The following is a 25,804-nucleotide window of genomic DNA, read 5'->3' as shown; positions in this document are numbered from 1 at the left end:
CCATGCGAACACCTGTTCTGACTTTCAGGTGACATTATAAACGAGAAGTGGGCAGCATTATCTCCTGCAAATATTAACAAACTTGTTTGTCTTAGCGATTGACTGAATAAGAAGTAGGACTGAGTGGACTTGCAGGCTCTAAAATTTTAAATTGTTTTGTTTTTGAATGCAGTTTTCTTGTACCTAATTCTACATTTGCAAGTTCAACTTTCATGATAAAGAGATGGCACTATAGTACTTGTATTAGGTGAACTGAAAAATACTATTTCTTTTGTTTTTTTCAGTGCAAATACTTGTAATAATGAATAAATATAAAGTGAGCACTGTACACTTTTTATTCTGTGTTGTAACTGAAATCAATATATTTGAAAATGTAGAAAACATCCAAAATATTTAAATAAATGGAATTTTATTATTAACAGTGCAATTAATTGAGATCAATTTTTTTAATCACTTGACAGCCCTACTAAATATTTTTAACCTGTTCTTTCCCTATTTTGGCTGGTGATTCATTTATTTTGTTGTTAATATTGTGTTAAGTACATAAGAACGGCCAGACTGGGTCAGACCAAAGGTCCATCCAGCCCAGTATCCTGTCTGCTGACAATGGCCAGTGCCAGGTGCCCCAGAGGGAGAGAACATAACAGGTAATGATCAAGTGATCTCTCTCCTGCCATCCAGTAGCTTGTCACAATTAATCCAGAGGTTTAATACTAACACTATGACACTCCTCTTAAAAGTAAGAAAGATTGTGAGGGCAGATATTAAAACTGGAAGGCCCTTTTTTCTCACGACAGGTTTTATACACACAAATCCTAGTCTGGTAACCTCATATTCCCTTATCAGTGAGACTGTAAAAGTCTTGGTGGGGAAGGAACACACCAGTGGAGTCTATTTACCAACGCTCAGTAATGCATTAGCTTGCTTTATCTGTAATATTCTCTTCTTGGCACTTGTGCAGCTTTGCACTGGAAGCCTGCAAAAGCGTTGTTGAAAAGGCTTCTGATCATTGCATTTCTCTTACAATGGTAATAAAACTATGAAATATTTTGCCTACTATAATTCTACCCCGAATTGGTAAAATGTAGCCTCTCCTAGGGTCTGATCCTAAGAGGTGCTTAGAACCCTTTCATTACCACTGACTCAGTGTATTCAATCAATTGTAGGCTCCAGTCAGAACTCACTGCATAAGCATTTCCTACTTGTCTTTTCTACCCCAGTCCTGCTGCAGCATTAAAGTGATTGAATACCCTAGGGGTGAGAATTTGAGAGGCATATTCTCAATTGTATAGACAACGACTCAGCCACAAAGCTCTCCTTAGCAAGAGTAACAAGTGGTTCTCTAAGCCTGGCACCTCAAGGGAAAGAACACACTGTCAAGTTGTTCTGATGACCTGGTGTCTTATTTTATAGACTTTCTTTAGCAAGGGTTGATATTATTTTCTATGTACAGAATCTTATACATGAAGAATTTAATTCCTGCCACTTGTCCTTTGAAATAATGTTTGTTTGTAATTATTTCATAGGCTTAATGATTATGTTTTTATAAGAGTGACACTGTCCAGGTGTTTGGGCCTAAAATTCAGGATTTGTTTTTTAATACACATTTATAAAACCCATTATTTTAATTATTTCTTTTCAGTTTTCTATTTGAATGTAACCATTGTAACATTATGCTAGAAGGGGAGGTAAAAGTGAAACTGACAAGTCCTTTAGGGCAGGAACTGTCATATATTGTGTTCATGAAGTGCTAATACAGTATGACCCAACCTGATTGTGGCTTTTAGGTACTACCACAATATAAATGTTAAAGTTTTCTTTGTCCAAGCTTAATGAAGCAAACAAACATGGATGTTGCAAAGTACATTAGATTTTAAGATGTTTTCAATTGTAATAATTTATTTATTGTTGATAACATAGGCAAGAAACATGCTGAGAGGTTGTTTTTAACTTGAGAATATCCCTTGGCGAACACAAGTAAATCCTAATTTTACAAACATCTTGGGGGATGCAAAACTTCCATGTAATTAGGAGTTGGGTAAAAATTGTGGGGAATACAATAGCCTAACTGGGGAGATGAAGGATTTGGGATCAAAAGAATTTTAATAAAATTCATAAAATTGTTGGTGTAGCTATCAAGCCTGTATTTGCTTTAAAAATATTACTTCAAGTTACTGGCACTTACTGTGCATACATTTTACTTCTGCAAAGCGACAGCCACCTGCAGTGCCACTACAGGAGAAAAAGGACAATGATGCTAGCCGCTTGTTCCTTTTAATGTTAAAAAGGAAATCCCAAAACTAAGATCACTTCTCTGAAAAATCAGCCATGTTCCCTACACTGTCTCTTTCACATCCTTAATTATGGCCAAATACAAGGACTTCCAATACCACATGTCAAAGCATGCATTCATGGATCAGTTTGAACTAGCATTTAGCTTTCTTCACAGCACTGGAGTTTCCAAATGAGGGAGTGTCATTTACAAGTGTTAGACTTCAACACATCCCTCAACTCACTTATTTTACTAGCTACAGCACCAGTAGATTCTTAAAGTAGTATTGCCAACCCCAAGTTTTCAAAAAATCATGAACCAGGCCCCCAAAATCATGAGATTGGCTTTAAAAAAATCCAAGAGATTTAGTAATATAATTTTAAAAATTGTATTGAAGTTTTTATTTGCCCCCTGAGCCTTTAGGATTTATTTTTGCCAGATTTTCTCCACAACTATGAGGCCTGGAAACATTAGAAGCAGATCCTTGGCTGGTGTAAACTGTCATAGCTGGAGCAAAGGATCTGCTTTCTTCATTTAAAAAAAAAGAGTAAGCTGAGATTTTTCACATACTCACATGACTCCAGCAGCTGGAGCTTTAAGAAAAAGCAGCAAATATCACAAGAGTTGGCAACATTGTCAATTTTATCCCAAACATAAAAAGTTAGTGCAAGTTTTAATTAATCTATGGAAGCAGAGCAAAGAAACTGACTTAGCAGAAGGAAAGATAACACTGATTGGAATTCAGAATTAGTGATCACTGGGCTCAGAGGATCAATATTACTTTGAAAAAGATTGTTCCTGTGAGTGCTGATGAGTTTGCCTCTTGCTTTATTGTTCACTGGGGCACTGGGTTTTAAAAACTAGAATTGGAAATAGAATTGTTTTCAAACCTAAGGAGTCGTTACCCCTCGAATGCTGCTCAGGCTGCCTTGTCTACACAGGAAATTTGCCCCAGTACCAGCTGTCAGTGGCCAGCTCCGATACAGCTGCACTGAGGCAACCCCTAGAGCAAGACAGGCAAAGATGCTGTATAAACTAGTATTTGCACAGTGGATTTTAATCCTGCTTAAAATCAGAGTAAATTGCACCAGTGCAAATAATGGTTCATAGCAGCTTTGCCTGCTTATGTTTTGTACTGCTGCAGCTACACTGGTGGCTGGACTCTCCTGCATAGTCAAGACCTGAGGCTATGTCTACACTACCGTGGTAAGTCAACCTACGCTACGCAACTCCAGCTAATGTAGCTGGAGTCGACGTACCTTAGGTCGAGTTACCGTGAGGGGTCGACGGGAGAAAATCTCCTGTTGACTTACCTTACTCTTCTTCTTGGGGTTAGAGTTCAGGGGTTGACTGGAGAGCGATCTGCAGTCGATTTCGCAGGTCTTTACTAGACCCGCTACATTGACCGCCGGTGGCTTGATCTCAGAGCATCACCGCAGACCTGCCCTTAGATGCAGATAAAGAACGTTACAGCTTGTGAGAGTGCCTAGCGAGAGCCAATTGTAACCTGCCTGGCCTGCCTTGCTATTACAAGCCCTGCAAAAAGTAACACTGTCCTTGAAAGATGGGAATTTTATTTCTTTGTCTGGTTTGGGAAGCTTGTCGTTTTTACAGATCTGCATGTAATGATCACTCAGCTACAATGATGAAAACTGAGCTTGCCCAATCAGCCCTACTCACTCCACTGCGCCTGAACTCAGACTTAAAAGCAGGGGTGAAAGTCAGTCTAGGGACTTATCGGTACGGGGCTGGGCTGGGCTGGGCCCGGCTCTGGCCCCCGGAAGGGGCAGGGCCTCAGGCGGAAGGGGCAGGGCTGGGGGACGTCAGAGCCAGCCCCGGTCCACCTTGTACCGGCAAGTGCCTCCTTCCCCCTCCCCGGGGTAACAGCGGCAGCCAGGGGCTCTGGCAGCAGTTTAAAAGGCCCTGGGCGGTAGCGGCGGCTGGAGCCCTGGGCCCTTTAAATTGTCCCCAGAGCCCCGCTGCTGCTTCCCCAGGGCTTCAGCAGCAGGGCTCCGGGGACGGGGTTCCGGCCGCCACTACCGCCCCGGGCCCTTTAAATCGTCCCCGGAGCCTGCCGGAGCCCTGGGGAAGCAGCGGTGGGGCTCTGACAGCCATTTAAAGGGCCGGGGGCTCCAGCCGCTGCTGGGAGCCGCAGGCCCCTTAAATCGCGCCTGGGGAAGCCGATCCACCCCGATACGGTGCACCAGCTCTTGCCGGTACGCCGTACCAGGGCGTACCGGCTTACTTTCACCTCTACTTAAAAGAGTCTTCGTTCAAGGAGTTTGGGGCTTGGGTGACCAGCTTCAGGACTATTCACACAATAAATATCTGCTCTGCTTCTCAGATTTAAAAGAGGAACAACAAATGCTGATCGTGGGCCTCTTTTACTTGAGTAACAGTGCTGACATCATCCACAACCTTCAGTTTCATATCCTCAATGCTCTGTGTGTGTTAAAACTGTGCTTCTTAAAAAGTTTTAAGAAAATGTTTCTAAAGTTAGTTGACGACAGTAAAATTTGTCAAATATAAACAAGGAGCTGTAAAAGGTAAAACACTTTAAACTCTGCACCACCCAGTCTAGAATTATCAGATTAAATACGACTCAGCAACAGGCAAAGTTTGCTCTGCTAGAAGCTCACTTCCTCACTTTAGAGTTCTTTTTTGTTTTTAACATCTGTGTTTATGTCGCAGCTGCACCACACTTCAAGTCAGAATACATGCCAAGACTGATTGCTTTATAAAAAGAAGGCAAGTTTCCCCATCTACAGCAGAAGCTGTTTACATTCAAAGATAGCAGGACATTTCTTATGTTTCTTTTCAGTTTGCCACTTGTTCTAAATCACGATTTCTATATAGAGTGAAAATTTTGTTCACATTACAAAGGACACAAATGCATTTCTACATCTACAGTTACTCAGACTGCAATGGAGAAAATATTGACATTTGTTAAACTTAAACAATTACACAGCATTCAGTAGGAAAAGATGCATTAGACACACTGACTTACTCCCCAGAGCTGCTTTTTAAAGGAACACTGTTGACTCCTTAAAAAAAGTCGTTTTCTATTTCTGCGTTACCCTTTTAGAAGCTTTAGGACAATATTAATTTCCCGGCCACTTTTTGTTACAATCCTCCAAGTGTCAAAGCGTGGGTGCTTTCCTTAACTCTTCTGCTTTCTGCACTCACATTACTGATGGCAGCAGGAAAGGGCACAGCATTGAGAAAGTGTTTGTTACTTAACTGTTGCACATCTCAGTGGGAGACCAGGGTAGGAAATTTACATTTTGATCTGTGTATAATACCAATGTGCTGGCTTCTCAAAAATCTCAGTGAAAAAAACTGGTGGATTTTTTTTAAAGATCAAAAGAAGATAGCTATCTAGATACCTGCACATTTCTCAAGAAGCGTAATGATTTTAAGGAAGATCAAATGGTGGGCCCATGAACATCAGCCGCATCCCCGTTGTCAAGAGATTCACTTGGCACGAGCGTGCTAGGAATGGCTGTATTGCATTCTGTATAGGAAACCTTTGTCCTACTAAAGTGGAAACTGAAAAATTGAAGAATTGGGTTACTTGAAACCTTTCATGGATACTCCAGACACAGCTCCTGTCTGTAGCTTTAATGCCAACCTGTTTTGTCATTACCCAGAGTTAAATGGGCAATAGGAAAGTCAATGCATTTCTACAGGTTCCCCTCAGAAAGAGGACATATCACAATAAACTCATGGGGAGACGGAAGAAAAATGGTGTGCCTTTACACCATTGGAACTTGGAATTGCCTCTGCCACCAGGTATCTTGTCTGATAGTTCAGCAAACATGTGCATGATTAAAACAATGGAAAGATCATGTGCTTATATAAAAGACACCTTTTCAGTACAAAAGTAACTCTGGATCAGGGCAAACCCTCTTTTGTACAGACTCGGCTGGATTGACAAAGCTAACTTGCACTCCAATTCTGCAACTTACAACAGCCCATTTTGTGTATGCACATTGTTGGCCCAGAGATGATGTCCTTGGAGACAACTATAGTTGAGCTTCATCTTTGTCACTTGGAAGCCAGGCTTGTATTCTGGGAAAAGCAGCTCTTCTTTAGACAAAAGGACACCCATGGAAGGAATACACAAGAACAGGAATGAGAAACAAAAAAAGGAAGAAACCAACACCACAACACACACTCCTTTCAGGTTTTGTTCTCATCGTACAGGTCCAAGGCAGGCTGGATTGTTGAGAATTCACTCTCATAGACCAGGCTCCGAGGAGACACAGAATTGCGGTGAAAGAAGTGACCACCTACAAGAGGCAGAACAAAGAAACAACCCTGTTAGGAATTTGTACATATGGCTATAAAACACCACTGGTATTGAGTATGCAAGGTCTTGTTTGTGGTTACCTATTCTCTTGTGCCTGCTCCAGTTCTAAATCGAGAACATATATACTCCTAAAAATTAATTTTCCTTTTAAAGTAAACCTCTAACAGTTTGTAGTACGAAGTGGCAGAGGAAACAAATGTGAGGAAACCTAACCTTTGTTGCATCATCATTATTTTAGGGGTGCATGTGGACAGGGAGGGAAATATTTATACCTCAGGTGTCAGAGCTGCAGGTGTGGTTCTCTTGTAATTCAAGTGTTCTCATGCTACTTTCCTTCTGCTCAGGACCAGGATCTATGCTGTGTGTAAAAAGGTAAACAGCTGTCCATTGAGGATTGGTCTATGATCAAATTAATTTTCTCCCTTCGGAGCTAACAGACCAAACAGGCCTCTTAACAAAAGTGTTTTTTTCCCCCCCCTTTTGGTATTAAAAAGAAAAAGCTAGTTTTGCAAGCTCATCTGGGAAGACATTTTCTTTAAGAGCTGAAATGAGGAAGAATTGTGTGCTTATCAAAATGAAGGCCTAACAACAGTATTGGCTGGAGCCAGAAATAATGTGGACCGGCGCCATGTGAACTTCCTCTAGCACAGCTGACAATACACCACAATCCTGATCTGCAGCAGCCTCAATAGTTCTAGTCCTGAGCCGAGTGTGCCAATGGTGCTGAACTGCTCTGTGGTTTTGTGACAAAGACAAACATCTACTAAGGAATGCAGCAGATTGAGACCGCCAAACATTCCCTTCCACTTCTGATTTAAATCACATTCAATCCCAAGTCTTCACTTGCTAGTATACTAACCCATTCAATTCTCATTTGAAGGTGAATGCTCCTGATAAAGGGGAGGGGGAGAAAGTGTTTGTGAATAATTTAATACCTCAATCTGCTGCAGTGAGTGTGAAACAAGCTGTTAAATTCCACAGGGTCAAGTTGCTGACTCTGCCAATAACGCATATATCCACACACACACACACAAAAACCCACACAAACTGTGCTGGAAAATAGGGACAGACCAGTCAATATGATTATTAGTGCTCAGTTTCTAGATTTGAATCCTATCCCAGACTTAAGCTTTCTGGAACTGTGCAATGCTGTAGTAAAAAGACAGATGTATTTATTTACATGGATCTACATAGGCCTACAACTCCCAAAGAGATCACTTTCCAAACAAACCTGAACTCCACTATGAAATGCCTACTTAGGAACCACTAGGGATAAATTTGATATCAGAAGTCTCCTGCATTATGTGCCTGGCCCAATGTCACTATGCATCAGGTGCATTTAGATCTTGAGAATGCTGCATCTCATGTTACCCTGGTGCTGAAATGAGCAATGGGTAATGAATGCTTCATTTCCTCTCTCCTCCCACTGAAGTGTTACATATTGTACAAGCAATGCAGAAGCAACACAAAGGGACTCTAAAGACTGAATGCTGCTCCTATTTGTTTTTATTGCACCAAATCAAACAAGGGATTAGGAAGCAGACACCCTAGGCAATCAGTGTGAGAAAGAGAGAGAATGAACTTTTGCTCCAACAAATTTGATGGAGAAATTTTAATCAACAGGCATATGGCCATAAATGTTTCACCTAACAGATTTCTTTAATTAATTAATCTGAAAGCAGACACTGCATTCAGCATCTCTAAAATTCTTTGCTGCCTTCTGTGTTTCCTTGCTGCTTGACAAAAGACATTTAACCTGCCCACCTCCAAAGAAGTTGTGTGTTTATATATAGGTACAGCCAACTGCTCAGCTTCAATAGCATTCTTGGAACTCCAAATTCATTCTCTTTCTAATGCCTCCTATTCAAATATCAGCTAAACCAAACCGTATTTTTCCAAATTCTTCCCTGCTTAGTGGGATTGCTTGTTCACCAGATACAACCCCTAAGGATATCATTGTTTTGAAAGACAAAATATTGCAAACTCTCCCCCAGATGCACACAACTAGATGGGAGCTCCCTTCCTTCCTTTTTTCACCAGTCCCTTAGCTGGAAGTTGTTGCTGTTTACCACAATTTCACAACCCTCCCAGAAAATAGCACACCAGTCATATCTCATTATTAATCTTGTTTCAGAACTGAAGTCTGTGTTTCCATCTACCACTATACAGCATTCCACCTGGACAGATGAGCCTAAGGAATGTTCAAAACAGTACAAACAAAAAGTGTTTAGAGAGACTCTGCACTAAGTCTTATATCAGGGGAGATACTGAAAATCTTAGTATCACCCAGCTCTCTTATAGTGCTTTCATCAGCAGGTCTGAAAGTGCTTTACAAAAGGTGGTCAGTATCATTATCTCTGTTTTCCAGATGGGGTAACTGAAGCACAGAGAGGTGAAATGACTTGCCCAGGTACCCCAGCAGGCCAGTAGCAGAGCCAGAAATAGAACCCCAGTCTTCTGAGTGCCAGTCCAGGCTCTGTCCACTATGCCGCAATGCATCTTCTTCCAGTCAGAAGCTATTTTGGAGGCTTCAATTTGACAAGCTATGTTTACATACTGTAAGGATATCAGAGCTTGAAAAGCAAAGTTCAGGCTTGTTTTGGTTTGTAGGAATACTTAGTTGGATTAAAGATTTAAAAGAACCACCAGCACCTTGCCCAATGTATTTTCCCCCCCAATGCAGGAAACTGCCAGCTTTGTTTACAACCATGGCATAAACACTCTTTGTAAATCCGTTGCCATGTCAGGCATGAGTATATCTTGGCAGCAAGCAGCAACATGCACAGTTACACAGACGCACCAATGAAGACCTATGAGCTTGCTCTCCCCATTCTGCAGCTACTGATGAAATCAGAGAGATGGGCTGAAATGAGGTTTCTGCACTTTCGGTGTGGAAAGCAAACTGGAGATACACACTTCTGGTTTAACAGGTCAAAAATATGTATACAAGTCATACTTGCCATTATTTTTCATTATTTCATTAGACTGAACCACTCTACTAACTGATTTGTATTAAACTAGAACATAAACCTCAGCCTGAAGTCTAAAATATCCCCACCATTATGGGTATGCTGCAGGAATAGCTACAGTACAAAATTGTCAGTTGAAAAGTCTCTGCATTGCTTTGATATACTAGTTGCACAAACAACAAGTGCTACCCTGCAGTCCCTTTTTATTTAATATTTATACTACAGTAGCACTTGGAGATACTAATCAGTGCCTCATTGTGCTGGGTGCTGTGCAAACACATATGGATCATGGTCTCTGCCACAGGCGCCAACTCTTCCCGGCACCAGTGGGTGCTCGCACCCCGCCGCCCCGCCCCCACCCCCATTCCAACCCCTTCCCCAAAGTCCCCGCTCCAACTCTGCCCCCTCCATGCCCCTATTGGATGCCTCCCTTGCCCCTGAGCACACTGCGTTCCTCCTCCTCCCCAGCACTTGCCGCTGCGAAACGGCTGTTTCGCAGCGGCAAGTGCTGGGAGCCAGCAGGAGAAGCAGGATGCAACGGCGCGCTCACGGGAAGAGGTGGAGGCAAGCTGGGATGGGGAGCTGCTGTGGTCTCTGCTCTGAAGAGCCTACTCCACAATCCCTTCAGAGATTTTTCTCTTGACATGGAGATAAGGTCAGGGTACTCCCTAGGCTGTTTCCACAGTGTAATCCATTTGGACACTGGGACGGTGTAAAGCAGTTTGAGAGCCAAATCTCATCAGGAAATATTTCCTTTCTCTTGCTTACACCTCTTCGAGTTTTATATAAGATAGCAGAGGAAAAATAGAGGAAAAAAACCACTCTAAATAGTGAGATTATTTCGTTAACGGGTCCTTTACACAAAGTGAGCTGTTTAACACCATGTTGTTGCTCCCGTCTGAGCAGTACAGTATTACAGCATTATGTCTCCCAGTCGCTGCAGCAACATTTGGAAAAAAGGAAAACAGGCTGTTGAAGGGAATGCTTCTTTATTTACTTGTGCACAGTCCCAACAATGAAATAACTGATGTGCTCTTGCTCCAAACACTTACACCAGAAAAGAAGGTGGACAACTCTGGAATTTGCTTCTCCTGTTTGTTCAGAGTAAACAAATGTGTTGACCTTCACGAGGTGGTATAAAGTCCATTTGAGGGAATAATAGTAGGATATATTTATATCTTTAGTTTCAGCTTGGGATTGATGCCCCTTTAATTTCTGATTGACATCTGTCAACTACTTTATTTTTGTGAGCATGTAATGGACACAATTGTTAAAAGATACAAAAACAAAGTGTGGAGGAAACTGGACCCTGGGTGGCCAAAGTTCTCAACAGAGGAGCAGGAACTAGAAATCAGTCAGCCATCTGGTTCCTGGTAACAGTTAAAAGGTTACTTTTCACCACTGTGCTGTTGCTCTGCGTAAGAGACATGAAACAGACATGTTTTGGGGAAAAAGGGTTACTCACCTTCTCATTAACTGTTGTTCTTCGAGATGTGTTGTTCACGTCTATTCTAATCAGGTATGTGTGCGCCGTGTGCATGGTTGTTGGAAACTTTTTCCCTAGCAGATCCCACTGGGTTGGTTAGGGAGCCCCCTGGAGTGGCACCTTCATGGTGCTCAATATATGACCCTGCCGACCCGATCCCCTTTCAGTTCCTGCTTGCTGGCTACTCCAACAGAGGGGAAGGTGGGTGAGTATTGGAATGGACGTGAACACATCTTGAAGAACAACAGTTATGAGATGATGAGTAACCATTTTTCTTCAAGTGCTTCCAATCAGGTGACTCCCAAGCTCTCCCCCGGAAGTGGGGTTGGAGTTAAGGAATCACTGACTGGAGAACCACTTTGCTGAAAGCTGCATCCTCTCTATGGATGGAGTGATGGCATAGTGAGTGGTAAATGTGTGCACGGAAGACCAGGTTGCCGCTCTGCGGATCTCCTGGATAGGCACCTGGGCCAGGAAGGCGGCTTACGAGGCTTGAGCTCTTGTTGAGCGGGCTGTAATAGTTGGGGCTGGGACCTTGACCAGCTCGTAGCAGGTATGGATGCAGGCCGTGATCCAGGAAGAAATGCGTTATGAGGAGACCGGAAGCCCTTTCATTGGTTCGATTTCCAAGCCTTTCAGGAAATTCCCTACCATGGGGTTGACAAATACAGAGCATCCCAACTCTCCTGGGTGGAGCTCCGAGGTGGCCGCAAGGTGTACCCTGATGGATGATCCTGCCAATCCCTGTTGCTTCAGACGCAGTAGATACTCCAGGATGAGCGGTATAGATGCCTGAAGTGGAGGAACGTGCCACTGCTCACACCAGCACGAGAACCTTTTCCACTTAGCTAGGTAAGTGGCCCTCGTGGAAGGTTTCTTGCTACCAAGCAGCACCTCCCTCACTGAATCCGAGCACTGGAGCTCCATTTGGTTTAGCCATGAAGCTTCCAAGCCATGAGATGGAAGGACTGGAGGTCTGGGTGAAGGAGGCGACTGTGGTCCCGTGTGATCAGATCGGGGTATAGTGGCAGTGTGATCAGGGTGTCCACCGACAGCTGCAGAAGCGTGGTGTACAAATGTTAGCATGGCCACGCTGGGGCCAGCAGAATTACCTCCGCTTTGTCTCTGCGATTCTTGAGCAGCACCTTGTGGATGAGTGGGACCGGCGGGAAAGCATACATGAGGTGGTCTCCCTAGGGTAGCATGAACGCGTCTGAGATGGAGCCTGGACTGTGTTTTTTGAAAGAGCAGAACATGGACACTTCCTGTGGCTCCTGGTGGTGAATAGATCTACCAGGGGAAACCCCCACCTTTGGAAGATGGAATGTAGGACATCTGGACAGATGGACCTCTGGTGGTTGCGAAACTACCTGCTGAGATGGTCTGCAAGCTCATTTCGAGCTCCTGGGAGATGAGTCGTGTCCAGGTGAATGGAGTGGGCTATACAAAAATTCCAAAGCTGGACAGCTTCCCGACAGAAAGGGGAGGAGCAAGCTCCACCCTGCTTGTTATGTAAAACATGCTGGTAGTGGTGTCTATCATCATCGCCATGCTCTGGCCCTGCATTCTGGACTGGAAGGTCTGGCAGGCTAATTGCACAGCTCTGAGCTCCTAGATGTTGATGTGGAATGAGAGCTCAGCCTGCGACCACTGACACTGCGTCTGTAGGTCTCCTAGGTGGGCCTCCCCACCCAGAGTGATGCGTCCTTTACTAGGGTCATAGAAGGTGGAGGGGTGCTGAATGGGACTCCTCTGTGGACCATGCGAGGGTCTAGCTACCAGCGGAGGGATTCTAGAACACACACTGACACTGTCACTACCGGGTCCAAGCTGTCTTGATCTGGGAGATAAGTTGAGGTGAACCATGCCTAGAGTGGCCTGAGCCTCAGTCTGGCATGCCTGATGACGCAGGTGCAGGCTGCCAAGTTTCCGAGGAGGCTCAGGCATCCCCTTGCTTTTGTGGTGGAGTATTGCCTGAGAGTCTGGATGATGTCTGTCATTGCTTGGAATCTGCACTCAGGCAGGAATCCTCTTGCCTGTATTGAGTCCAGCACTGCCCCAATGAATTCTATTCTTTGGGTCAGTGACAGCATCAACTTGTTCATGCTGAGGATGAGTCCTAGTTTCTCAAAAGTGGCTCTGACCAACCGGACCTGGGACTCCACCTGCTCCCTGGAGCGCCCCCACAGCAGCCAGTTGTCAAGGTAGGGATACACCTGTACCTTCCTCTTGCAGAGAAAGGCTGCGACAACCGACATTCACTTGGTGAACACTTGGGGGGCTGTCGAATGGGAGCACCGTGAACTGATAGTGTTCACGGTCGACCACAAATATCAGGAAATGTCTGTGGGCTGAACAAATGGCTATGAAAGATGTGTACATCCACATGTCAAGGGTGGCGTACCAGTCTCCTGGATCCAAGGAAGGTATGATCGTGCTCAGGGAGACCATGCGGAACTTCAACTTCACCATGAAATGGTTGAGTCCTCATAGGTCTAGAATGGGTCTGAGACACCCCCTTTGCCTTGGGCATAAGTATTGGGAGTAGAATCCCTTGCCCCTTAGCTCCTTAGGAACCTCCAGCATGGTGAGGAGTGATTGCACCTCCAGTATAAGGAGTTGCTTGTGAGAAGGGTCCCTGAAGAGGGACGGGGAAGGGAGGTGGGAGGGAGAGGAGGAGCAGAACTGGAGAGAATATCCGACTTCTACCGTGCAAAGCACCCAGCGTCTGATGTTATTTGCGACCAAGCACAGTAGAAGTGGGACAGATGGTTCAGGAAGCATGGGGAAGAATCTGGGATAGTGGCGGGTACGCCGTCCTCGGGCATCCTTTCATAAGCCTTGTTTGGAGCCCGATGGTGACTTGGTTGGGCTCTGTCCCTGCCCTGAAGGTGGGATTGAAGACCGTCGCTTGTTATTTCTGTTCTACCGCCATAGGAGTCCTGACTTGGGCGGTGCTGGTGGGACTTGAAATGCTTGCGCTGGGTAGCTGTCATGTGCATCCCCAGCGATTTCATAGTTGCCCTCGAGTCTTTCAAGCTGTGCAGCCTAGAGTCAGTCTGGTCCAAGAACAGCCTTGCGCCCTTGAAGGGAAGGTCCTGCAAGGTCTGATGAACTTCCAGAGGTAATCCAGATGATTGGAAGTTCTCCTCATGACCACCCCTGAGGAGATGGTATGGGCTGCTGAAATCAGCCGAGTCGAGGGAGGCCTGTAGGGAGGTCCTCGTTACCGCCTTCCCTTCCTCAACCATGGTGGAAAATTCCACCCTTGACTCTGGGGAACAACTCCTTGTCCTTGGACACAGAGTCCCAAGAATTAAAGTTACACCTGCTGAGGATAGCCTGCTGGTTGGCTATCCTTTTCATTCACTGCCGAGACCACCAGGGAGCAAGGGTGTGGGTGAGAGAATTAGTATTCGTATCCCTGAGATGGGACAAAGTACTTCCTCTCTATGCCCCTGGCGGTGGGCGGAATGGTGGCTGGAGTCTGCCACAGGGTTTTATTATTATTTTGTATGGTCTTTATTAGTGGTAACACCACCTGGGAAGAACCTTCTGACATAGGAATGTCTACCATTGGGTCCTCTGCCTGAAGGCCCATGTCGCAGGCAAAGCGGCGCAGCAGGTCTTGGTGCACCCTGTGGTTGATGGGCGGGGGTCCTGAAACTGACACTCCTGCCACCACCTCATTGGGCGAGGATGATGTGGCAAGTGGAGGTACAGGGTCCTCACAGCCCTCTAGCTGCCCAGGTTGCTCCTGGGCTGAACTAGGCTCCTCTACTGGCTCAGCATGGGTGAATGTCTCCTGGGCTGTGGGTAGGTCCCGGGCTGGTTCCATCGACACCTCTGTAGTCTTAGAGTGTGTTCTGGAGAGGGCAGCTTCTGCTCCCTGAGGGGAAGGTCTATCTTTAGGTGACCAGGAAAGGTGGCGTCCCGCGGTCACACCCTAGAAGGGGTACCCTGGGCCTGATGGTAAGGTGAGAGGGTCCAAAAGGGCCATGCTGCGTCTGTGGAGGGTGGCCACCGTGGCGGCCAGGCCTCCTGCACATCCCTTCAGCGCCTATGCTGACTGCACCTCAAATAGTATGAGTCTGCATCAGACTCAGAGGATCCCGAGGGCGACGACCATAGCAGTGCTGAAGACCCCTGTGCCGGTGCTCAGTGCCGCATAGGAGGTGGTAGGGGACCGGTGTCATGACGACCTCGCAAGGGATCGATGCCAGCTGTCTTGTGACAGAGACGGGTGCCAGCTGCTGTGCTCTGTTGCCACATGCGGGTGCCAATCCTGTGAGGGTATTATGAAATGGTGCCGACCCCTTGGTGCCAGGGAGATATATTGCTGTGCCTCCAGTGCCATGCACATTCCCACTGAAGCCAGTGCCAGGGAATCGTGGGGTGGTGATGGGGACCTGGAGTGGTGTTGGTCTGGCGACTGGGAGCGCTGCATCATGGCGGGCTTGCCTCTGGACAGTACCGGTCTCGACGATGCCAGAGACTTGTCTCTAATGGCTGGGGGCTGAGCTGCAGCCATCTCAATGAGATCTCTTGCGGCCTTAAAAGCGTCTGGGGTGGAGGGTGGCTCCAACACTTCCACCTGGCACTGCCCTGATAGAGAGTCACTGTGAGCCGGACTTGATGGTGCCTTCTGCGGCGCCAGAGTCGATGGCACGGACTCTTGCTGCCTGGGAGCCAGGTCCTTTCTCTGGTGTAGCAAAGCATCCCCTGGCAGTCCTGCAGCTCTCTGAGGAGAGCACCCTCTGTCAGCCTTTTTGTGCATGTGGAGCACTGGAGAAGTAGAGCAGTGCCAGGCTACTGCTCGTTGTTGCAGTGCCAGGGATTGCTGGCAGTCTCTCGCCCTAGAATCCTTCCTCAGCACTGATTAGCGGACCGATGCCGGAGCACTCCGCACCGATGCGCTTGGGCCTGGGCCTTGGCAGTCAGGCGCCACTGGATGGAGCACAGCTTTCATGAGCTGCTGCTTTAAACAGAAATCCCACTCCTTTTTAGTCCTGGGCTCGAAAGCCCTGAATATCTTGTAGCACTCAGACTGATGAGTCTCCCACAGACACCTCAGGCAAGAGTCGTGAGGGTTGCTATTTGACATGGGCTTGTGGCATACACTGATTGACTTAAAGCCTTGGGCTCGCAGCATGCCCCGGAGCCCAAGAAGGGGTGAGGGGATAGGGACGATCCCGCACACCAACATCTATGCTAACTACTATACAAGAAACAAAGAGAACTAGATAACTAAGCTAACGGAGCACTTGCAAGGCAAATGAGACACAGTTCCAAAGGCCGCCACGGATGGTAAGAAGGAACTGAAGGGAGGGGTCGGGTCAGCAGGGTCATATATTGAGTGCCATGAAGGCGCCACTCCAGGGGGCTCCCCAGCCGACCCGACGGGAGCTGCTAAGGGAAAAAGTTTCCAACGATGGTGCAGGCAGTGCGCGCACATCTGATTGGAATCAACATGAACAAGCACTCGAAAAAGAATCTGCTTTCTAGATCCACACAGGTTTTCCCCAGCTAGCTCTCCACAGTATCTTTAAAAAAAGTTTAAGACCATGATCCCAGCAGGTATAGGTGTTATTTGATTTAAAGCCATTTCAGTTGCCTTATGCTTTTAGGAAGTTGGTGAAAAATGTAATCTCCTTACTGTATAGTCTGTGCTTTACATCGTACTGCACAATATTCATCCATCTTGGCAACAACATTCAGCTGATAAACATTGGATTCTAAAACGAGCCAGTCCTGGAGCACAACACGTAGGAGTTTTTTCCTCCACAAATCCATTCAACAAGGTTTCCCAGATTTTTCAAAAACAGATTCACTGCTCTCTTCATTGACTGCATTCATGTTTTCAAAATTTCACAAAGACACTTTAAAAAACACCCTATTAACATTATTGAAACTGTCATACATACATTTCTAAAAGCTGCCTTCTCAGCTGAAGGCTCCTTGACAGCTACAAATTAAGTATTTTAATGCAGATTTTTGCTGCCTTCCCAAATTCCAGAAGTGCCTATACCTAAAAAAATTCCCTACTCCAAGTACATTTGAAAAATCCTATCACAGTTTAATAAAATTGTTCTCTTTAATAGCTGGAAATAACTGTATATTTTAATTATAGTGTTAGATTTCAGATGTCAGTTAAATCTTGATACCAGAGAATACCCAAAACAGGTTCTAACTTTGATCAGCTTGTGACTCCCCCCGCAACTGATCTGCCCACTTCACCAGCCAATCTCATTAACTCTGACATTAGACTTTGGCTATGAATCAGAGCTCAGCAGCTCTACATCCAATACCAAAGATAGCGTGTGCATTTTTGAAGTGAATGTTAGGTTATTTCTTACTGTCTCGTTGGATAAATAAGCCTGTGTGAAAATGAAAATCCTCAGCAAAGAATGGCAGGAAAGGACATGATCAGAGTTTCCATATTACAGTCAAGATCATTATCAATCTTTCCATCTTGCATAACCACCTATGAGTTGACATGAACCAGCACCATTACTCAGTAAGCTTACTGATCTGTGAGGAGATTCAGCAAGGGAAAGAGGAGGGAAAAAACACCTCTTCATGCAGCATTAGGCAGGAAGAGGTGGTGTAGATTAGCTTCACTTTCTGAGTGAAACAGGGTAGCGGGGGAAGGGCAAGGAAGATTAACCTTCCGATGCATTATGAAGAAGGAAAACAGAACTGCAAACTTTCTGTGGGGACTGGACTGAAGACAAGAGATCATACTGCTGCCTTCCCAAGGTAACACAAAAAAGTATTTTAGTTCAAAACAACTCTGTAAAAAAGAAAAAAAAGTCTGATATTTACAAACGTTGCGTCCAGTTATGTGACTAACTATAAGAAACGGGTATGGAGCAGTCTCCAGTAATGCTGTCACTAATCACCATGCAAGTGGTGGGTGTCATGCTTATTTCTGTCCTAGAGTAAAAAAAGAAGCATAAAAATTTAGCAAAGATGAAGCCATTTGTGACAGGAGGTTAGACAATACACACACTGCAATAATATATCACACACAAAACACTAAAAATAGAGAGTACTCAATGCAGAAGGTTCAAGGAAAATAAAATTCAACTACAGAAAGAGTTTTCATAATTAAAGTTTATTTTTTCATTTTTTCTTAATACAAAGCTTTGGCATTAGCAAACTTTAATGAAAAATAAACGTACTAAATAAAATTGCGTATGCTGCATGATCAATAAATGGTGCAAAATATAGGTCTCTCTCCAAGGCAAATCTGTCAGAAAGTGTTTCTTCAATACCATTCTGCTCTGTGGGGTAAGAAAGAAGACAGAATATTTATATTACTTAAATACTGAATGTTTAACTAAAAACTGTCAAATAAAAGTCAGCGAGAAAATTGTATAGAGCTAAGAATGGCGAATGGGGTCTGTGTTCCCCACCTCATTGCTTATTATAGTAAGTGAAGAATATCTGTTACTAGAATTCTTCACAACACTGCCTTAGGTTTGAATCTTGCTTCTAAACCACTGGGAAATTATTGCCCAATGCCAGGAGCCTCTGGACTATGAAATGTGGTTGTGCAGTTGCTTTTGGGAGGCCAGACTCAGGTTAGTTCTGGTGATATAGAGCAAAATTTGCCTACTATCTAAATAATTAACAGGCAAGACAGCTGTGAAGTCAGACCAGTTCCTGGAAGTCTCTCTCCAGCCTGGGAATACCATGAGATGTTTTAAGGCCAAGTGAAAGGAGCCATTTAATGAAGTGCCCCTTATGGTTATTCTCTTCTTATTATTATAAAAATGGTCATAGTTGTCTGGAGTCGTTATTTATCTTTTGTACGTGCACATGAACACAGCAACTAATGCCTTAAATCAACCCTTTAGAACAGTGGGGGAGACAGAAGAGGAAGCAAGCAGCAGGGAACGTCCCTTGGAAGGGTTTCACTGACTGAGAAATGCTCTCTGAGAATTCCATCACAGAATGCCTAACATCTTCCACTTGCTTAGTTTACTACTTCTACTCCTTCCTGCTTGCTTCATCTTCCAAGAGGAAAATGAAATCCCTATGTTCATGTTTAGTTATTGTTCACTGATTGCATGGAAACTGTCAGCATTAGTTTTTAAAGGGAGAAGTGGGGAGTAAAAAGCTTTTCCGCTTTTCCTCCTTTCGTGCATCTGTAATAGTGTGGCATTTCATGGAAATCACAACAGAGAGTTATGACACATCTGGCACATTGACCAACATAGGAGAAACTTTTCGCCTGACATACTTTGCACGTTAGGCAGCAGTGAAGCAATGAGTTAAAAAATTGTGGCATGCACACACAGGGGACAGGCCTAAACCAGGTAGCCTAACTAAGCAACAGAGTTAGAGGTTGCTTAGACTCCAGTGAAGTCCAGTGGAAAAGCCATGGAGGTTTGGAGGCTGCAGCAGGTACTGAAGCTCCATGGAGAGAGAAAGGGGAAAATTTTTGCCACCCCCCCCCTTCTGTACTCTTTCCATCTTCACTAGTCTATTTCACTCTTCCTCCTTTTTTTTTTTTAAATAGTGCTTTTAATATATTGACTAAGCTTTCAGTTCTATCACTGTTGCTGATAGTTCACATGACAATGATGCAGTCTTTGCCTATGTCCCTTAAATATTGGTCTGAAGAAATTCCTTGGATGCAGTAGCTCCTTGTGAATAAAAAGACTCTGTGTGAAATTTAATGCAATACTTCCTGCTGCTTACTAAAAGAAAGAACCACAACCAACAGAGCATGAACAGAAAGGCAAGATAAGGAGCTGAAGGGGACATGCCAGACATGTACCTGGTTCTGCTTCCATCAGTGTACATTGATGGACAGTGTTACATTGACTGAGTTTTCTCTATCCTCTTCCTAATGCAGTGCCCAGAAATGTAGAAATTACTTTTCACAGGCACACGTACACAACTCCTAACAACTTCCCTCCCCCAGATTTTATGGCTATTTTTCACAACAGTCAGCTGCTGTGGAGGCCACCATCTCTAATTTTGCCAACTCCCTGATAACTAGCTGCAATTCGATGATATCGACAAAACAAAAATTGAAAGATTGGATTGAACTACTTAAAAAGTCTTAAACTCTTCTCCAGTCAGGCCTTTGGAATTAGCACCTGGAAGACCAGGAGTGAAAGATTTACAACTTACTGTAATCAATGATAACTGAATGAAGAAATTAGGGTCAATGTTTTTGACCCAAAGAATTCAGTATATCCCCCCTTCCTAAACAAGATTTACCAAACTGTAGTGGTTTAACTCATTTACTCTGGGGGCCACCCACTGAAAAGCTTTCACCTTATTGAGAGAGAATGCTCTAGAGAGCACTGAAGATGAGGGTTTTGTTTTAAAAACTGCATCTTCTCTACAGCTCTCTCATCTCACTTCTTTCTTACCCTTCCTCCCCCATCTTTGTTTTGCTGCCTCAATCCATACTTCAGTCTTACTGAATTCTGTTTCCATCCTGTATCTCTAAGAGCTGAAAAACACTGTTCTTCTCTTATCTCTGCATCTGAAGAGCGGACCCTATATTTATAAAGGTAATCTTTTCCAATCTTTATGAGAAACTGCATTTGAAACGTATCCAACTTTCAGTAAGAGGATCAGCACAGTAATGGAACCTGAGCTAGTATGATACATTCAGAGATAAAGTGGAAAATGGTGAAATGATGAAATTCAAGGATTAGGAAAATGTTATGGGCCTGGATTTTTAGTAACTAATTATGCATATATTTGAACACACCTAATTTCCATATACAGTACTGTGTATAATGTGCAAATTGCTAGGCTACCCAGATAATACACCTCCAAAGCTAGCAAGCATTTGTCTAGACACAAATGTAGGAAGATCTGCTTACTGAAAATCACAGCCTACAGTCAAATTCTGACCAGACTTTGCATAGTGAAAATCTACCAAAATTAAGAAGGTATGGATGTTTTCACACACTAATTTTGGACTGCAACTCTTTATTAAGGTATGGATTGACAGCTCTGAAGACTAGAATGTTCTATCCACCGAACAGCTACAAAGCAAGAAGCAGCAGTGCAAGCTTCCCATTACTACTCTTGAGTCCCAAAATCCTCTGAAAGGAGCACACCTCTAGTGATGTAACATTTATATCCCTCCTCCTCTGCGAAAAGGAGTTCCAACAGTGAAAATGGGTTTTGTGAGCTGAAATCTGAGAAACAGACTGAAGCTGCCAGAAAGCCACCAGATGGTGGTAACTACTGGTCCCCATCAGGGAGAGTCTGGCCTGGTGGACTAGAGGAATACGCTTACTATTTAAGTGTATCAGCTGATTAAATGCTAATTGAAACCCCACTTCTTTTTTTTGCCCTGCCCCTTTGTGGGGAGCTATTTCAGGCAAATCTAGCTACATGTGCATTAACAATTTCTAGTAAAGACTTTTACATAGAAAGAGAAGGCACTCACACTTTGAAAAACCTCATTTCTCCCATTCTTCCCCTCCTGCCACTTCTTCCCAGTGTTGCCTGTGACACAAGCACCAAAACCAAATATATAGATGCATATCTAAATATTTACTTACTCATTAGCATTCAAGCTAGCGGTAGCTTTGATGATCATGTAGCAGAGTGTGAGGGCGCTGAGGAGGCCAAAACTGGCAATAATAAACCATTCTTCTGTTGATAAAGGAAAGGGAGGAAATCACTCGTGGGAGAAGGCTTATGTCAAATCGATGTGAACATTTCCCTCAAACGCCACTGGCAGAAGGCTACAGGGTTCTAAGCCATGACTGGCGCCAGGAAGTAAAGCAGAAGGAAGTTAGCCACAGAGTTACTGGTTGGAGAAGGCTAGCAAAGAAGAAGTGGAGAGAAGGTGTGGAAAAAAAGCCTAGCACAACAATATCTCCTGGCTGAGCCCCAGGGTTAGCAATAAAAAAGGAGCATTTAACAATGTAAAGTGAAATGCAAGACGAGGAAGAATGTAAATGAAGGCTCTCCTCTCCTCCCAGTTAATATGGATATTGTCAGGGTTGGTTTGGAAAGCCCAAAATGTGACTTCATCTACATGTGTACAGAGACACAATTTAATTTTTATAAATATTTTTTAAAAGCAAATACTTTAGTGATATTTTTATTTAAACAAAGTTAGTGCCAGTTGCCAAGCACTAAACCACAACTAACAAATTTTCCACATAACGGAAGGATGCGATATTTGGAAAGGAAACAGATTTCAGTTTCAAATGATTATAAAAATGTACAAATGCTTTAAAATAAGAAATATTTTAAGAAAAAGCATTCAATATCAAAGGCATTATTAAACAGACACTATGCTCTCTCCCCTCCTGAGAAGTTCTGCATGTGCAAATAGGTTTAATTACAAATATTCTGGTTTACTGAGATGTATTTTAGGCTTTACTTGAGCGTGCCACAGAAATGTGTGTTATACATAAAGTTAAAACCTGAAAAGCTTTTTTAAAGAAACTTTATTTTATAACCACTATCAGAATGAACTGGTGCTTATATTTCTCTTTTCTTTACCATGGTGTTCCATCTTTGAAAGGCAGGTACTACAACAGAGAACAGACAGTCAACACACCTGCCTTCAAGGAAGTTGAGCAGTTAGCCTGGTTTAATTGCAAACTTCTTTCTCCTGAATGGGAACACTGTGAACATTAAAAATTGTTACCAGGTTTAATCTGTGTTCAGGAGAGCTAAATAAGGGATGGATTAGTAATGACAGATGCAGGACAAAGCGACTTGTTGGTTTTGTGAACAAACTAAATTTGGAGTTTGGATTTGCCCTTCTCAGGCCAGCACACTAATGGATATTGGTAAATTTGGAGGAAAGGTGGGAAAAGTGGAAAAAGGAAAGTTTTCTATCACAAGTTTGCTTTGTTGTAGCATCATAAGAAATGTTCCATAATACAGTGTATTTAGAAGCTTTTTTTAGTAACTCTGCTTATTAACATAGGTAAGAATACAAGCAGTCCCGAGTTTATGAGATTGGGTGAATAGATATGAAGAAAATATGAGAAAATCGACTGCCTCCAACATGGATTTGAGTTCTGTGATGCAGTCAGAAACAAACATTTATCCATACATCAAATCATTACCCTAGAACATTTAGAAAATGATGCAATGCCATGCATACTGTATTCACAGGGTCTTTGTTTATACACCAGAAACCCCAGGTAGAATCTACTCAGTGGAATTTCCTCATGTTTTCCCTTTGAAGAGAGCCCTGCAAATAATTTGCTTACACTGTCCTACAATATTATGATACCACGAAACATCCAGATTACGCTGGGTTCAAAGACCTTCGCATCGAACACAAAAATCTTAAGTTATAAAGGCAGACATGACAAATACTAGGGCTAATCTCTTAGATCTCTGCTCCTGGGCCTTAGGGGTTCCAAATGCAACACACTAATTGAGAAAGCGTCTAGGTACCCATGATAATACCTATAACCAACTTAGTAACTACTAACTAGTTAAATAATAGTCTTGCAGTATATTTTTGCTGTGTAAAAATAGTAGATGCCTTTTTGGCTTCCCACATTGGTTACCAAATTAATTTTTTTCTTGAAGTTCACCTGATAATTGTATGCAGTTCTAAATGAATTTACCATTAATAATGAAAGTGTTTGCAACAGTCCCTGAAGTTATCAGTTTCAATAAAAAACGTGTATGTTTCTTGCATTGAGAGAGGTCACCTTTGTCTCTATAGGGAAAGCTTTCACCGCTGTCCTGCTGTGCAGAACCACAGCAAAACAGACACCACACAACAGGGAAACCATGAAACTATAATAAAAACCAAATAATGCTTACTTGTTACGGCAATGTTGATCTCCCCTGTCCTTGGAGTAATTTCCCCGTCCTGTGGAAGCTGTGACATCCCAGAAGCGCGTAGGGGCTCCAGGCTGAGCGAGTTGTCATTAGCAAAGTCACCAAGTCCTGATCGTCTATTGGCTGGCTGGCCTCTGGTGAGCCTTTCCATATCAAAGGCTACATTATCTGTACATGGCACACTTGGCTGGAAAAACATTATTTCCATATTAAAATGTTAATTATTCTATACACAGGCAGCCTGCAAAAGTCTCCCTTGCTTAATTTTTTTTTTTTTAAATAAAGATGACACCGAATTATGTACAAAAGCCTAACTATCATAGAGATACAAGGTGGGTGAGGTAATATACTTTATTTAACCAACTTCTGTAGGTGAAAAGATTTTTGAACTCTTCAGGTCACTGTGTGTAGCTCAAAAGCTTATGACTTTTACCTCACCCACCTTGTCTCTCTAATATCCTGGGACCAACAAGGCTACAACACCACCATGTATGATTGAAAGTTGGTCCTACACTTTCCAGTAGTAAGTTACAAACATTTTGTTTAAAAAGGCTAAACCCTTTTGTACATAGGTACAGAAAATATCATTATAATTCAGGAGAGGGAGTTGAATATGTTGGTGGCACAGAACCTATACACAACAACAGTATATTCTTAACAGTAAAGAAATTTACTATCATGGGGCAAAAAACTGATTTCTTTGTACTCTACATCAATAGTGAGAGGTTTTAGACAAGGCATGTCAAATTACACTGTTTCCTCCTTTATCAACTCAGGTATGTTAAATTACAAAAGTAGCTTACCTACAATATGTTATCTGCTGTTATTTCTAGAAAGTTTGTGCAGTTTGACATAGCTAGGAATGTGGGCCTGATTTCTCTCTTGCTGTGCTTGACCTGAGAGCTACTATAGACATGGCATAAGCTTTTCCTTCCCCTTTATATGGGGAACATAATCTGCCTGAGAATCACCACTGCACTCAGAACTTCTACCCATGCAGGAAAATGGGAGAAAGATCTCCTCTGAGATCATCCTCTAATGTCTCTTTGTGAATCAGCTAGCAGCTGGTATTCGCAGAATGGATTCTCCGAGCACTCAATCTCTCTATATGCACTTGAGGTCCTCTGGCTGAAAAGACAGATCAGAGGCCACACTCAAACCACAGGAAGAAGGGCTCCAACATGGCTGAGCAATATGCTCTTGCCAACCCACCATGCCTGCTGTGATTGATTTCTTATAATAAGCTACTTTGTGTGAAGAAGTTACTTGAACTGGCCGTATCAGTTATGTAATAAAGGTCACATATATGTAACTTACTACAATTCCCAGAGCCTTCAAAATGTTCAGTTTACACATAGGACAGGTACAGTGTTCGCTAAGCCAAGGATCCACGCAGGCTTTGTGGAAAACGTGCCTAGAAAAGAATGCACAGGGACGCACAAAATTTATAAACTTGCACAGAGAGTTTCATGGTGTACAGCATGAACAGTCTCACACTCAGATGAGATTTCAGAAATGAAACTTCCAATGAAAACAATTTAGAAGCTTGCAAACTAAAAGAGACAAAGAAAAGAACATCATGGACCTAACTGCAGAATCCATCTCTGTTAGTGTTCTGTGCTGTCTGGATCAAGGAAATCTAAAGTTCTGCTTTCCTTTGCCATCAGTTAATCATGATTCACTTAGGAAAAATAGGATTTAAAGCCCTGGTTCTGCACTTGGGCCTGCAGAGGCAGACTCGTGGCACCTCCTGAAGCCCCAATAATAGGATCAGTTTATAACGTGAACTACAGAATCTACATAGATCCACAACCTTGTCTTTAATGGGTGTAAAATGGTGACATACTGAATATGTAGGCAATCCAGCAAATGACAGTGCCAGTAACTTTACACACAACTGTAGCAATAAATAACCTGTGATGTCTTCTAAGTATACTTCAGATTTTTGCAATATTTAT

The 25,804-nt window shown here is 43.4% G+C and overlaps 1 protein-coding gene across 5 annotated transcripts in view; it reads right to left on the bottom strand.

Annotated features, from left to right (window-relative positions):
- Positions 1 to 1,881: 1,881 nt before the first annotated feature.
- RNF130 (ring finger protein 130) overlaps positions 1,882 to 25,804 on the bottom strand; it is a 92,018-nt gene continuing 68,095 nt past the window's right edge. The window contains exons 6-10 of one of the 5 annotated variants that reach the window (XM_043552783.1): positions 25,164 to 25,260; positions 23,829 to 24,033; positions 21,584 to 21,677; positions 19,828 to 19,896; positions 18,138 to 18,325 (exon numbers count right to left, since the gene is read on the bottom strand). In XM_043552783.1, the coding sequence (XP_043408718.1) occupies positions 19,866 to 19,896; positions 21,584 to 21,677; positions 23,829 to 24,033; positions 25,164 to 25,260 (427 nt within the window). In that variant the 3' untranslated portion in view covers positions 18,138 to 18,325; positions 19,828 to 19,865. Of the gene's footprint in view, positions 6,565 to 18,137; positions 18,326 to 19,827; positions 19,897 to 21,583; positions 21,678 to 21,698; positions 22,664 to 23,828; positions 24,034 to 25,163; positions 25,261 to 25,804 lie in introns of those variants that run through there. The other 4 variants (XM_037906165.2, XM_037906166.2, XM_037906164.2 and 1 more) reach the window with 4 other exon arrangements.

Source organism: Chelonia mydas, chromosome 8 (assembly GCF_015237465.2).
Source record: "Chelonia mydas isolate rCheMyd1 chromosome 8, rCheMyd1.pri.v2, whole genome shotgun sequence".
Classification (NCBI taxonomy): domain Eukaryota; kingdom Metazoa; phylum Chordata; order Testudines; family Cheloniidae; genus Chelonia; species Chelonia mydas.
Note: the sequence above shows the minus strand (reverse complement) of the source record. Positions and strands in the feature narration are given on the sequence as shown.